General features: G+C 41.3%; 1 protein-coding gene across 1 annotated transcript in view; it reads right to left on the bottom strand.

Annotated features, from left to right (window-relative positions):
• PTPRN2 (protein tyrosine phosphatase, receptor type, N polypeptide 2) overlaps positions 1-14695 on the bottom strand; it is a 1341366-nt gene that overhangs the window by 936017 nt on the left and 390654 nt on the right. The window contains exon 10 of the mRNA XM_006874435.1: positions 4750-4829. Coding sequence (XP_006874497.1) covers positions 4750-4829 — 80 coding nt within the window. The remainder of the gene's footprint in view (positions 1-4749; positions 4830-14695) is intronic.

Here is a 14695-nt window from a genome sequence, read left to right as displayed (position 1 = left end):
CTGACACTAAATAGCTGCTAAGTGCTGAACCTGCCACCTCTCCAGGCCAGCAGAGGAAAAGATCACAGGAAAAGCCTGGTCTCTGGGTTGGAATGGACACAGAGCACATTATGCAAAATAGCTCTTGACAATAAATCAACGGAACCTGATTTCAGGTCCTTCAGTGCAGAAAGACCTTAGCATTGCAATGAAGTGAGCACAACCAAATAGTTTTGGTTTCTGGAGGTTATTTTTCTAAAAGATGATTAACACATTTTCTTTAAAAGGAGAAATGCAAAAAATGACCATAAATATACTATTTTAAAATAACAGGGAAATAAAGAGTTATAAAGATAGTTTCTGTTCTGCTGAATTTGACTTGGCTTTGAAGATCCAAAGTAGTGACCAGCGGCATTATTTCCATATACATTTGCATTGCAGTAAGTGGCTCTGTGTCCAATACTCACTTCTTTGTAATATTCAATAATACGTTATGCTCATACTCAAGTCCATAAGTTAGGCAGAACTCCCAAAAAGAATCACCTAGTATAACAAAGAGATTCTGAATAATGAAAACCAGCTGCATTTACCATTCAGCATAAATATCGCATAATATTTGATGGTATAGTGCTATAGGATAAGCACAAAACTACCAACTGCAAGGACTATGGTTCAAACCCACCACCCAGTCCTCAGACATTCTTTACAAGGTTGTCATGTGTTGGAACTGAGCAGACGGCACTTAAGAACAATGATGTGTTATTACCAATATGTCTATGCCTTAAGTTTTGAATCATATCATATAAAATTAACAAAATAAATGCACTTTGAATTCCATCACTAGGGTCTCCCTTTATTAACAATAACAAGTGACATTAGTCCCTTGTTGTTGTTGTTGTGTGCCATGGAGTCGGTTCCGACTCATAGCGACCCTATACATGGTTTCTGAGGCTGTAAATCTTTATGGGAGCAGAAAGCCTCATCTTTCTCCTGCAGAACAGCTGGTAGTTTCAAACTACTGACCCTGAGGTTAGCAACCTGATGGTAATCCAATACAAACAGGTAGTTGGATTTGAAGGAGCTCAAATACGCAGTGGACTGCTGACCACAAGATCAGTGGTTTAAATCCACCAGCTGCTCCTTGGAAACCCTATACAGGGTGTGTCTATGAGTCAGAACTGACTCAGTGGCACTTAACCATAATAGTATAAAATGTGTCATAAACGTAATCACTTTTGTTGTATAATAAGAGTAGAACAGCCCCAAGAAGTAAGCATCAGCGAGGAAAGACTGGCTATCATGTGTTTTCCAAGGAACACTCGAGAAGCTAAGACAAGGATTTTCCTCCAGAACTGACAGCCTTGTCCTGAATTCAGACTTTAAACCTCCGAAATTGTGAGACAATAAATTTGTTTCATAAAGTCATCCGCTTGTGGTATTTCTGTTAAACTCTACTAAGAAACTAAGACATACCCTCCCCCCCCCCATTAAGATTCTGCATTATCTATGAAAGCTCGAAACCACACAACATTTCATTCAAGTTCAAGATTCTTAACATACTGAGCATGTCTGCCTCCCGTATATTCATGGCCACTTGGGGTCAAATTGTTTCCCTCTCTGGTCAAAAGCATTCCTGGTATGGCACTGTAGGATAAGACACTGAACCAAAAGGTCGGTTTGTACTGCAAAGTTGGTGGCTCAAACCCATCTTCCACTCCTTGGAAACCCCATACAGGGTCACTATGAGTCGGACACAACTCAACAACACTTAACAAAAACAACAACTGGTCAAAAGACACATTTGTCCCTCTGCCAGACTTTAAAATTCTTTTGATCACAAACTTACTTTTCATCATCCTTTCTTACACAACATCAGGTATGTTCGTAACACTGAAAAATTATTCAAAATATAAAGGGCACTAAGTGTTATTATGATCAGTTTTGCACATAAACAACAAGGAAGAAACATCTGGCTTGAATAGCATTGATGTAGCTCAGCAAATTCAAGTACTTAGGAAGTTGTTGATATGAGACTCAAATATATTTCATATGCAATGTCCCCCTTTTTAAAGCACTTTAGTATGTGACAGGTAAACATTTAAAATAACCAAGGAACTAAATTTCAATCAACTTCATTTCCCCTTTAAAGCAATAAAATAAATAAATAAATATAAAAACAAGTCTTTATATTGCCCACATTTTTTAAAAAGATAAAAAAATATATGTTATTCCATTCATTACATCTTTGTTGTTGTTATTTTTGTTGTTGCTGTTGTTAAGTGCCTTTGAGTTGATTCCAATTCGTAGTGACACAATATAGAGTTTCCAAGTTGCTAGATTTGAACTGCCAACCTGTAGGCTATCAATGCAGGGCTTATCCTACAATGCCATACCAGGGTTCACATAACAACTTTAAATTCCAGTAAACCCAATTTCAAAAGTAATACTTTCTCAGTACTAGGATGAATTTTGCCTATTGTACAAATTGCTTAATGCAGAATATTTCAATACATTTGACTTTGGGGAAGATGATTTATATTTCAGTGAAAAAAAATCATTGATACAAAGCATTTGCTAAAATAAAGCCTTTTTTTTTTTTTCTGTGTCTGAGGTAACTTAAAAATTGAAAACAGATTTGTTTTTAAATGTGCTCAAATAATCACTTACATTGAGGAGCCAGTACCAGTAAAATAGATGTTGATAAGAGGAGGTGTGCTCACAAGGGGGGCGGCGGATAGGCAGGGAGGATTCAAGAATCAGGTGGGAATCAGGAATTCCACTCTTTTCTAGGTGTCAGTGAATTGAAAATAAAATCTTCTGGAGTTTTTTTGTCGTTGGGACCACATTAAGTTGCTCAGCTGAAGTAATGATCTTTCAGGATTTTGCTGAATTGCATCTCAGGTACCATATGTTTTACAATGAAATATGACAATGAAATTAAACCTGAAGAATTCAACTCACTACCAAGATTTCATTTGTAGGATTTCTAGAGTTTAGAGTATAACTTTTCAGATATCCTATAAACATTAGTTTCCAGTATCTCTACCTTCAGCAAATAAGACTTACTAATGGCATACAAGAGTTACTAAAGGCACATATGGAGTCCTGATGTGGCACTGTGAGTTAATGCGCTGGACTCCAAAGTCGTTTGAACCACAAAGTCAGTGGTTCAAGCTCACCAGCTGCTTCTTGGAAACCCGATACAGGGTTGTTATGGGTCATAACCGACTCAACAAAACAACTCAACAAAAACAAAGGCACACAGGCATCCTACAAGTAACCACCAATAGCAACCAAGACCAGGTTTGTTCCAGTACACCAAGTGTAATAGCCATGTTGTTGCTGTTGTTAAGTGCCATCTAGTCACTTCTGATTCATAGTGATCCTGCATAGGGTTTCCAAGGAGCAGCTGATGGGTTTGAACTTCTGATCCTGTGGTTCGCAATCCAGTGCTGATCCTACAGTGCGATGCTAGGAGTGCAATAGCTACGTTGTTGTTGTTGTTAAGTGCTGTCAGGTTGGTTCTGACTCATAGCGACCATATATTATAAGGTGTCCAAGGAGCAGCTGGTGAGCTTGAACAACCAACCTTGCAGTCCAGTGCAGTAACCCACAGCACCACACCAGGATACCACACTAGCTATGTTGTTGTTGTTGTTGTTAAGTGCCATCGAGTCAATTCCAACCCATAGCAACCCTGTATAGGGTTTCCAAGGAGCAGCTGGTGAGCTTGAACCACGGATGTTGCAGTTCAAACGACTTTGCAGTCTGATGCATTAGCCCACAGTGCCACACCAGGACCACACCATAGCTAAGTTAGGCGTTATTTAATAAGACCAGATACAGAAACTTTAGATAACATGATGCTGACAAAGTGAAACCTCAGTTAATGAGTACTGAATATTTTAAATACCCCAGAATATTTCGGCACTGTATGTTGGGACAAAAACAACAACATTTCAGTAAAAGATCTGTTAAAACAGTTGATTTCTGCTTGATGGTGTCAATGCCTATTTAACTCAATCACATAAGTGATTATAAAATATTAGAAAGTAATTCCAAAGTACTGAAAACCAACAAAGTAAGCTTCTGTTCTCTTTAGGTTCTTACTAGGCAGAAAGACCATCTAACACATTTCACAGAAATTTTCAATAAACCCAAAAACTAATTTGAGATACAGGAAAAGGCAAATCTTTTTCCACCACCACATTTTGTTCTTAGTAGAGTGTTTGCTGTTTTCCAATTAATGACAGATAGCAAAGCTTCATCAATAATCATTCCATGATTAGGAATGACCAGTAACTGATGACCCAAAGTTTTATTTAAGCCTTCCAGATCCTGAGCTATGATGAATATAAGTAAAATCAGTGTATGCTTCTTGGTCAGTACCAAATGACAAACCTCAAAGCACAATTGTGTTTATGTGTTCACACTGGAACTACTACAGACACCAAATCTTTGCGTTTTCAAAAGCTAGCCTTTTTTCTCTCACACATATGGCACTGTGGTCTCCTGTCTGCAATGTGAAGCCACGTCCACAATTCACTTTCATCCAGTCTCTCTCCAAACAATGAAGTCCCAGGCAGTGCTAATTAACTCTAGGATGGTACACTGCAATTTCCCCTCCTGCCACTAACCTGGTACTGTCTTCTTCATTACATATCAATCATCCAGGGGAAACTGTGTATGTACTTCTTCCAGGTTGTTTTGTATTGCTTACCTTTCTCTCCACTGACTGGTGTGTGTATGTGTGTGTGAAAATCGCCTTACCTGCTGCCTTAGCAACATCTGCAGTTGTCACGTTTTGGGTATTGGGGTTCACTTTGAAGGTCACGGCTGGTCCCAGAACACTGCAAAAGATGATTTAAAAATGAGTTCATAGCAAACTCAAAATATGTTTCTTATATGAAAGCTACCTGGGAAACATTGATAGGTTATTACATACAGGTATGCATCACCTAGTGTCCATGATACATTCTGTGAAAAAGGACACAGTGTGATGTAGACGTTGTGCGAACACCACATAATATATAGGATAAATCCACTCAGGAGGGTCACCAGAACCTGCGCCACCACAGAACACGCAAAAACTTTGTCTCAGCTGCTGCAGATCCTATGGAGTGGTTGCCCAGCCCGCACTCAGCGCACACTCGCTGTCCAGCTGGTTGCCTGCCACCACAGGCACCCTTACTCCTTTTTTGCCTGCCATCCACGCCCCCAGTTATTGTTGTTGTGTGCCACGGAGTCCGTTCTGACTCATAGCAACCCTGTGTAGGTTTTCCAAGAGTGGCCAGTGGGTCTGAACTGCTAATCTTGCTGTTACCAGTCCAATGCTGATCCTGCAGCATTACACCAGGGCTCATACCCCCAGTAATGGGCCCTAAACTCCTCCAGCCCTACCCACCCCTCCTTCACCTCCTGTTCCTCCTCCCACCACCTATGCAACCTGAGAGCCAAACACCCCAAGAGAATCTACACAGGTCACCCCCCTCAATGGCTCCAGAGGCATCTGCAAAGTGCCTGCCTTAGGCAAGCAAAATGGGATAGGCAGCACAGTTGGCACTGAAACCCCCTTCACCTGCCACCCAGTGCTGGAGCTGGTGCAGGAGCTGGGAGCGGGTGAGATGCAGGTGAGACACTGTCCTTCTATGTTCTCCCACTGGGATTTCTGAACTCTATTTTAACCTTATGGCCCACAGATGTACATGCTGTCCGACATTGCTCAAATGGACATTATACATTTAAGGCTACTGTTTCCTCCAAATGTGACCTGTGCCAAGTTTCCTCTTTCATAGTGTTACATTTTGTTTCATTTTCTAGGAATTCTATTGTTGGGCTTTACTTTTCTAAAACAGGCTTCACAGGTAGCGTAGTGCTTATGAATTGGGCTGTTAATCTCATGGTCAGCAGTTCGAAACTACCAGCTGCTCTGTGGGAAAAAGATGAGGCTTTCTGCTCCCATAAAGATTTATAGCCTCAGAAACCCTGTACAGGGTAACTATGAGTCGGAACCGACTCCACAGCATATAACAACAACCAAGTTTCCTCTGTCATATTGTTATATTTTGTTTCATTTTCAAGGAATTCTATTGATGGGTTTTACTTTTCTAAAACAGGCTTCACAATATTCTTACCATTATAAAATTCAAATCAACCCCCCAAAACCCAACAATAACAAGCAAATATTCTTGCAAGGGAAAAAGAAAAATTGTTGTTGAAACAGATGTTAGTATTTGGTTCCTAAGGGAGCAAAATGACTCAAGAGGAGAGGAGAAGAGAGACTAATATTTTTCAAATTCTCTTGACAGGAATCATTTTAAAAAACCCATCAAAAGTCATTAAGAACTACACAATATAAAAATAACCAGCAAGGAATTCTAGATAGGAATTACCAAAATCGTTCAAAGATTTAAAATACTAGGTTGAACACAATTTCAAAAAATCCATCACTTTATAACAAACGAATTCATCCAAAGACCCATTACTTTAGAAATGTGGATGTTGTTTATATAAAACAACCAGTATTCCTGGAGTCAGTTCAGACTCATCTGACCCCTGGGTGTCAGAGTACAACTGTGCTCATTAAGTTTTTGTTCTTTCTTTCCTTTCTTTCTTCCTCCTTTCTCTTTCTTTCCTTCTTAAAATTGTGATGAGGGCATACAATAAAATATTCACCAATTTTTACATGCATCATTCCATAACATTGATGACATTCTTCATGCTGGGCAACCTTTGTAGTTATTCTTTTACAAAAGATTGTTGTTGTTGTTGTTGTTAAATGCCACCTAGTCAGTTCCAATTCATAAGAGACTCTTTATAGGGTTTCCAAGGAGTGAATGGTAGATTTGAAATGCTGACCTTGTGGCTCAAACAGATCTTGCAGTCCAGCACATTATCCTGCAGTGCCATACCAGAACTCCAAATGTACAAATGACTACACCCCCATTAACGTAAACCCAGCAATCTCTTAGCAAAAATCCCCCTTCCATAGGGTTTTCAATGGCTTCCTTTTCAGAAGCAGATCACCTGGTCTTTCTTCTGAGCTGCCTCTGACTGGACTCTAACCTCACAAACCTGCTAGTTGCACCTCAAGTTATCACTGACACCACCCAGGGATGCCATTGTATGTATGTTAGTGCTGTTGTTAAGTGCCATTGAGTTGGTTCTGACACATAGCGATGCTGTATAGGGTTTCCAAGGTGCTTTTGGTGGGTTTGAATTGCTGACCTTATGGTTCACTGTCCAGTGCTGATTCTACAACACCACACTAGGAATCCATTGTATTTGTAACAACTCAAATTAGATCAAGAATGAAGAATTTGTTCTTAAAGGCAACTTTTAGATTATAGTCTTAAAATAACTCTTCATGAAAGTAACATCCTTCAACATCCTCTAAGGGGTAAGTCTCTCTATGACACAGCAAACAGAGGGAGCTGAGAGCTTTGATGGTAGATTCTTCAGTAGTGCTTGTGTTCCCATCTAAGTTCTCTATATTCCATTAGTGGGCACCATGTAATCCAGGGGGACTTGCAATACCACCCACCCTATCCTTTACTTGCTTGCCAAGATGCACACAGAAGACCCATCACACCATTTCTCAAGAGGTCAGCTAGAAGACTAAGAAGGAACATTACTAAAGGCAAAAGCAAATAAACAAATACAATACAAGCACCACTTTAAAAAGAGAAGTCAGGTTTCCTACTCTCCTAGCTCCTTAGGTTCCTCAAACACTGTTCCCATCTGTATAGACCTCCCGCAAAAAGCAAGTTCTAAATAATAATAAAAAAAAAAAAAGAAGAAGAAGAAGAAAAACCAAGTTCTCACTCATTTTTCTTTCTTATCCGCTGCCTTCTTTTAAATGAAGGTGCAAGCCCAGAGTTCAAGTCACATACCAAGTAGGAATTGGAGCAACAGCATACAGGGATGTGGAGGTGTTCTCATGCTTAGGCTTGAACTCTGCTAGCTTTACTCCCAATGCAGGTACTGTTTCACATGGAAATGGTTTCAAGGGGCCGAGATACTCCCTAGCTAGAATTGTCAGGAAGAACAATTTTTCGTGAGGCTCACTGGTTGCTCTATAACGCTGTCTCTGGACAGGCCTTTAAGCTCAGTTGACTTGTTTACTGATTCTGGAAGCTTGTCTCTCTACTCCGCCTATGTACTCTCCTTGGGTGTGTATGGAATCTTGTCAATATCCATGGATCCACCTACCAGTGGATATTGACTCTGTTCTATGCATCACCAATGAGAGTACAGATGAGTCCTGGTGTGGTGCTTCAGGATAATGGAAGGTCAGTTTGAACTGCTAGCTCAGCAGTTCAACTCCTCAGAAACCCTACAACAGGGTCCTATGAGACACCTAACAGCAACAACCTACCAATAACCACACTACTAAAGGCAAAATCACCACCTGTCTGAGTTTACCATCCTGTGGTGACTGATATTGTGTGCGACTGTGCTGCTGGAATCTATGCCACCAGTAATTCAAATGCCAGCAGGGTCATGTAAGGTGGTCAAGGTTCAACAGAGCTTCCCAAGTAAGACAGGCCTAGCAATCCACAGCCAATGAAAATCGTATGGATCACAATAGACTTGCTCGATTTGGGCATGTCATATAAAGAATACAATTGCTAAACAGCTGCTACTTTATCATGCTTGGTGAAGTAGAGGGACAGCAAGGGCGACTGAGACCCTCAGAAAGATGGACTGGAACACACTAGTAAGTATGAGAATGACCCAGTTCCAGGCAACATTTTGTTCTGTTGTACAAAAGCGTTACGTGTTGGAGACAACTTGATGAGAGCTTCCTGTTTGTCTATCTATCTACCATGTTAAGTCACAACTGACTAGACGGCAGTCGTCGAGTGGTAGAGGCCAAAAACCCACTTCTACCATTAGTTATTGATTTTGATTGTGAAGTGCCGTTGAGTCGGTTCCGACCCATAGCGACCCTGTACAGGGTTTCCGAGGGTGTAAATCTTTACGGGAGTAGAAAGCCTCATCTTTCTCCCACGGAGCGGCTGATAGTTTCGAACCGCTAACCTTAAGGTTCGCAGCCCGATTCGTAACCACTAATACCATCTTGTGATTCCCGGTCTAGCGCTTATCGTACAGAGGTACCTAAGCAATATAATGACGGTGGTAGTGATGTGTCATCAAGTTGGTTCCAACTCATAGTGACCCAGAACAGGGTTTCTGAGGCTGTAAACCTTTAAAAGAACAGAAAGCCTCATCTTTCTCCCTTGGAGCAGTTGGTGGACTCAAACTACTGACATTGTAGTTAGCAGTCCAATGCATAACCACTGTGCTACCAGAGCTCCTTAAGCACTATAATACGAATCTTATATATGTTATTTTCAATTCCTACAGTATTTCTGATATGGCACTGTAGGATAAGCATTAGACTGCTAATGTCAAGGACAGTGATTCAAACTTACCAACAGCACTTCAGAAACCCTATACAGGGTTGCTATGAGTTCATACTGACTCCTTGTCACTTAACAACAATAAACACAGTATTTGTGCCAAATAGGTACCTTCATCACTATTTTAATGATGAGATAAGTGAGAATCTACGGGCTTTCAATGACTTCTCAAGGATAACACAGCCAGTAAGACATAACAAATGAACCATTCTGTATTCCCAACCCAGAACTGTTCTGAGTTCTAAACCCTGAGATAACCTTTACCTGGATAACCTTGTTGTTGTTGTTGTTAAGTGCCGTAGAGTCGGTTCCGACCCATAGCGACCCTGTACAGGGTACTGAAACCTGTTCTAAGTGAACCCTATTTCCCCAGCTACCATTCCACATATATACTGAATTCTGAATTGCTTGTTTCAGTGAATGAACCATCAAATGGCTGCTCCATCTACAAACTATGAAGCACCCGTAGGCTCCATTTTCTTTTTTCAATATCATGCACATTGAGACAGGTTTAAGGTTGTGGGTGCATAATCTTTCCTAGATATATAGAAATATTCTCACAGCTAATTCTTAAAAGCCAATTGTCATTTAGTTGATTCCAACTCATGCGGACTCTGGTCTAGCAGAGTAGAACTATGCTAGAGCTTTCGAGGGCTGAGTTTTCAGAAGCAGATTGCCAGGTTTTCTTCCAAGGCACCTCTGTATGGGTTTAAATCTTTTCACCTTATAGTTAGCAGCTGAATGCATTAAGTGTCTACACTAGCCAGGGACTCCCAACTAATTCATATTGTTGTTGTTAAGTGTGGTTGACCTCATAGTGACCTTGTATAGGGTTTCTGAGACTTTAACTCTTTGAAGGAGCAGAAAGTCTTATCTTTCTCCCATGGAATGACGGGTGACCTCAACCCAAGACTTTATGGTTCACATTAACTAATTCTTACCCACACTTAATTTTGAGGTCACAAGCTTCTGTCTTGAGAACAGATGGTAGGGAAGAAAATTAGGAGGGTGTTGCAATAACCTTTTTGTTATTGTTGTTTGGTACCCTTGAGTTGGTTCTGACTAATAGCAACCTTATGCACAATACAATGAAATACTGCCTGCTCCCATACCATCGTCATAGTTGCTGCTACATCTGAGCTCATTGCTGCTGCCACTGTGTCAGTCCATCTCATTGGGAGGAGTCTCCCTCTTTCTCGTTGACCCTTCACTTTACGAAGCATGATGTCCTTCTCTAGGGACTGGGCCCTCCTGATAACACATCTGAAGTATGAGAGACAAAGTCTCACCATTCTCATTTCTAAAGAGAATTCTGGCTGTACTTCTTCCCTCACAGATGTGTTTGTTCTTTTGGCAGTCCACGGTACTTTTAATATTCTTCTCCAACATCATAATTCAAATGCATCGAGTCTTCTACGGTCTACCTTATTCAATGTACAACTTTCACATTCATATGTGTTGTTGTTAAGTGTCGTCGAGTCGGTTCAGACCCATAGCGACCCTGTACAGTGTTTCACATGCATATTAGGTGACTGAAAATACCACGGATTGGGTCAGGTGCACCTTAGTCCTCAAACTGATTTCTTTGTTCTTGAAAACTTTAAAGAGGTTCTTTTTAGCAGATTTGCCTAATGCAATACATCATTTGATTTCTTTAACTGCTGCTTCCAGGAGTAGCCAACAGGTAACAGTGGCTTGGATCAGAATGAATGTCTGAAGGTGTGAGAAGAATGAATGTCTGAAGGTGTGAGAAGCACATTTTGGTTGAGGGTATAACCAAAATTGAGTAGCCATTAGTTGAGATACGAAAGATTGAAGGGGAGTAGATGTGAGAAGCCCATTTTTGGAGATGCTGAATTTGCAAATGGCTGTCCAGTGCCTGATACATACTTAGACATACAGCAGGGTTTCAAAAAGCATGTGGGAAAGTGGACTTGAAAGATAATGAAATATTTCCACATATTTTTGGAGCCTCTCATATGCACAGATTCACGAGAAACATTTTCCAACATCAGAGATGCATAAGAAGGACACCTAACTCCTCTAGGAAATCACTATTGAAATGTTCCAAGGTAATGTATATAAAGCATTGAACAGTATTTATATTTGTATCTCCTCCAGACTAGTGCTTCCAAGAAATCTTTCTTCCACCCTTCTTTTGAAGGTTATTTTGTCAAACTTAGGGTATTAATGCCCACACAGCCCTCTGCAGATCTCAGTACTTCCCCTTGTTTTGAGTCTTTTATGTCTCCAGATACGGAACTCCAAACTCACAATTCCTTCTGGCCCAGATCAGAGCTAGAGCCTTCTGTTCAGTTGTTTCAAATCACAAGGAAACAGTTTGTGCAATGGCCAAAAGCACGTTAGCACTCATGTCAAATGCACACAGGCTTCAGAAGAGTGAGTTCTGAAAATGGAAAGACCAAGAGCAACTTCACTTTGAAAGACACAGTGGATGGCACTATCATCTTAGGAATGGCCAGAAACGCCTCATCTTTAGGCTATGTGGGTCGTAGTTTGTATTCTCCCTCTTTGCTGTAAACAGCATTAACGAAGGGATAGAAATGAGACATGGTGAGTTCTAATCTTCATTCTACTTGTCAGACTTCAATGTCTTGTCTGCTAGTTAGATAGTAATATGTTGCTGTTGTTGTTGTTGTTGTTAGGTGCCATAGAGTTGGTTCTGATTCATAGCAACCCTGTATAGCATTTCCAAAGATTGGGTGATGAGTTTAAACTGCTAACCTGTGGCCGAGTGATTGTCCTATGGTGCCATACCAGAACTAGGGATGGTGGTGGTGCTTGTGTGTTGTGAAGTCGGTTCCGACTCATAACGACCCTGCAGAGGGTTTCCAAGGCTGTAATTCTTTACAGGAGCAGAAAGACTCATCTTCCTCCTGCAGACCATCTGGAAGATTTGAACTGATGACCTTTTGGTTAGCAGTCCAGCTTGTCATCCACTATGCTACCAGGGTTCCTTTGAACACCCAATAGTAGAATAGAAAGCACTATGTACTTTATGTTCATGAGCCCATTAATGTTTTCAGCGTTTAGGATCAAACTGTTTCAGACCCACAGCAACCCAAGAGGACAGAGTAGACAGAACTGTGCCACAGGGTTTCCAAGGCTGTCAGTCTTTATGGGAGCAGACTGCCACATCTTTCTGTCACGGAGTGACTGGTGAGTTCAAACCACTGAGCTTCTGTTAGCAGCAGAACACTTTAATCACTGCATCACCAGGGCTCCTTGTAAAGTGTAGTATTGGTGCCTTTAAAAACATGGCATTGGCTCAGGGGTAGAATTCTTGCCTTCTAGGTCGTTACCTGGGTACCTCATGCCCACCCACCACCGGTCTATCAGCGCAGGCTTGCATTTTGCTGTTGGATAGTGCTAAACAGGTTTCGGAAAAGCTTTCAGAGAGGAAAGCAGGCCTGATGATCTACATCCGGTATCAGATCATGAAAACACTACGGATCACAAGGGGCTAGCGCAGGTCCCAAGCAGCATTCTGGCCATTGTGCATAACATTGTCATGAATTGGGAGCCAACTGGATAGCAGCTAACAGCTATACTAAGAATGGTGTAAAAAGCACATGGGAGTGATAATTAAACCATCCTCAAGAAGAGTTAAATAAAAATTAAAATGACTCTCTCAAAAATACTAGAAAATTAACTAGTGGAATGAAATCACCATGTCACAAATATGTCACCTCGTTCGCACGCAATCTCTCCCCTCTCTTTCTTCCCAACACAATACTTCAGCAACCTTTCAGCATTCAATCACACAGTGACTGGCTAGTCTATTAATGCTTCTTGTTCTTGTGTGATTTCAGACTGAAGTAAGTCTTTATTGAAAACCTTATGCATTGTTGTGAACTCAAAGAGCATTTCTGTTGATATTACCTGAGTCTCAGTTTCTGATCCTATTTCCTCAGGAGAATTTCTAACCCATTTCCCTGATGAGCTAGCTCAGTGTACAAGCCCTCTGTAGATGTGAAATATGGTAACGTTGTAAGACACATCATTATAATATCATCGGTATTGGATAGTCCACTCAGAAGTTACAGCATCACTTCAAGCTCAGCGCTAATCAAGGAAGTCAGAATTGAGTGAGGCTTTAAGAGATGGTTAGAGCTGAACCTATAAAGGTGAGAAATGGAAACACTGGTAGGATATTTGATTTGAACAAAGTTACGAAGCTAGAAATAAGCACTGGCTTTTGTAGTTCCTAGAGGAGGCCAGTGTCATTCAATCTGAGATCTCCCTTGAATCAGTTTCTGCCATTTTATCCACATTTCTGCAGAGCTAGCCAGATCTCCATCCTCATGGGAAGTCCTTTTGACTTCCTTATGTGAGAAATGTACAGGAAGTCAAGTTCTGCTAAAACCCCTTTAAAATACATCTAAGTCATGCTTCATTCTTGGTTCTCTGTGGTGATTCTAGCTTAGTCCCTCACCAGCATTCGGCTGGCTCCCCTGCATGCAGCACACAGATGGACTGTCCTTACAAACCACCTCTACTCTTCCACTCCTCTCAGTAATGCCCGTCATGTCCCTGCTCGCAAATCAACTCTTAACTCCTGACTTTTCAACTCCCTGGCAACTGGTTGGCATGGTAAGGCAGTTGAGGGCCCTATCCTTGCCATGTGAATAAAGGGCTGGAGACTACAGAGCTCTGGATTAACTTGCTAAGTGTAAACTGCATAGCAAATAGGTACAGAACTCTAGGGCCCAGTTCATATAGTACTTGGCTTCTAGAAGCATCATGAAAACTGACAGAACAAACCACTGATGCAAGGTTTCCCAGAAGACTCCTGATCCTCTCACTCTCCTTAGGGAACTATCCTGGAAATAGCTGGGTAGGCCAATTAGCCACAGAAAAGATTCATTAAAAGTCTTTTAAAAATAAGCGAAATCAAACAGCCCACACTGAGTCTGCAAGCATTTCCTGAGGAAGTCTGGTTGGAACATTGTGTCTGTACAATGCTGCAGTCTGATCTGAAGCACGTCAGTAGCTGTGGTGTTTGAGCACAACATGGCCTTGGAATCCTCATGTTCCCATTTCCAAGAAAGGGCAGGAACTTTCTGCCATGGCCAGCTGTGATTCTGGTCTTCTGGTGGGTGTTCTCTCCCTATTCCTGCAGTGCCCTGGCCTCATCTTTATAACCACAGGATCACAAAGACAAGCTCCTTCCTGGAAAGCTGTCCCTGTCACCACCCCTTGGAAGACTACTAGAGACATACGAGTTACAGAGAAGAGTATGGAGGGAGATACAGGAGCACTGGTGTGCA

The sequence above is a fragment of the Chrysochloris asiatica genome, unplaced genomic scaffold (assembly GCF_000296735.1).
Source record: "Chrysochloris asiatica unplaced genomic scaffold, ChrAsi1.0 scaffold00277, whole genome shotgun sequence".
NCBI classification, from domain to species: domain Eukaryota; kingdom Metazoa; phylum Chordata; class Mammalia; order Afrosoricida; family Chrysochloridae; genus Chrysochloris; species Chrysochloris asiatica.
The sequence above is the reverse complement of the archived record's forward strand: the minus strand, read 5'-3'. Positions and strand labels throughout refer to the sequence as shown.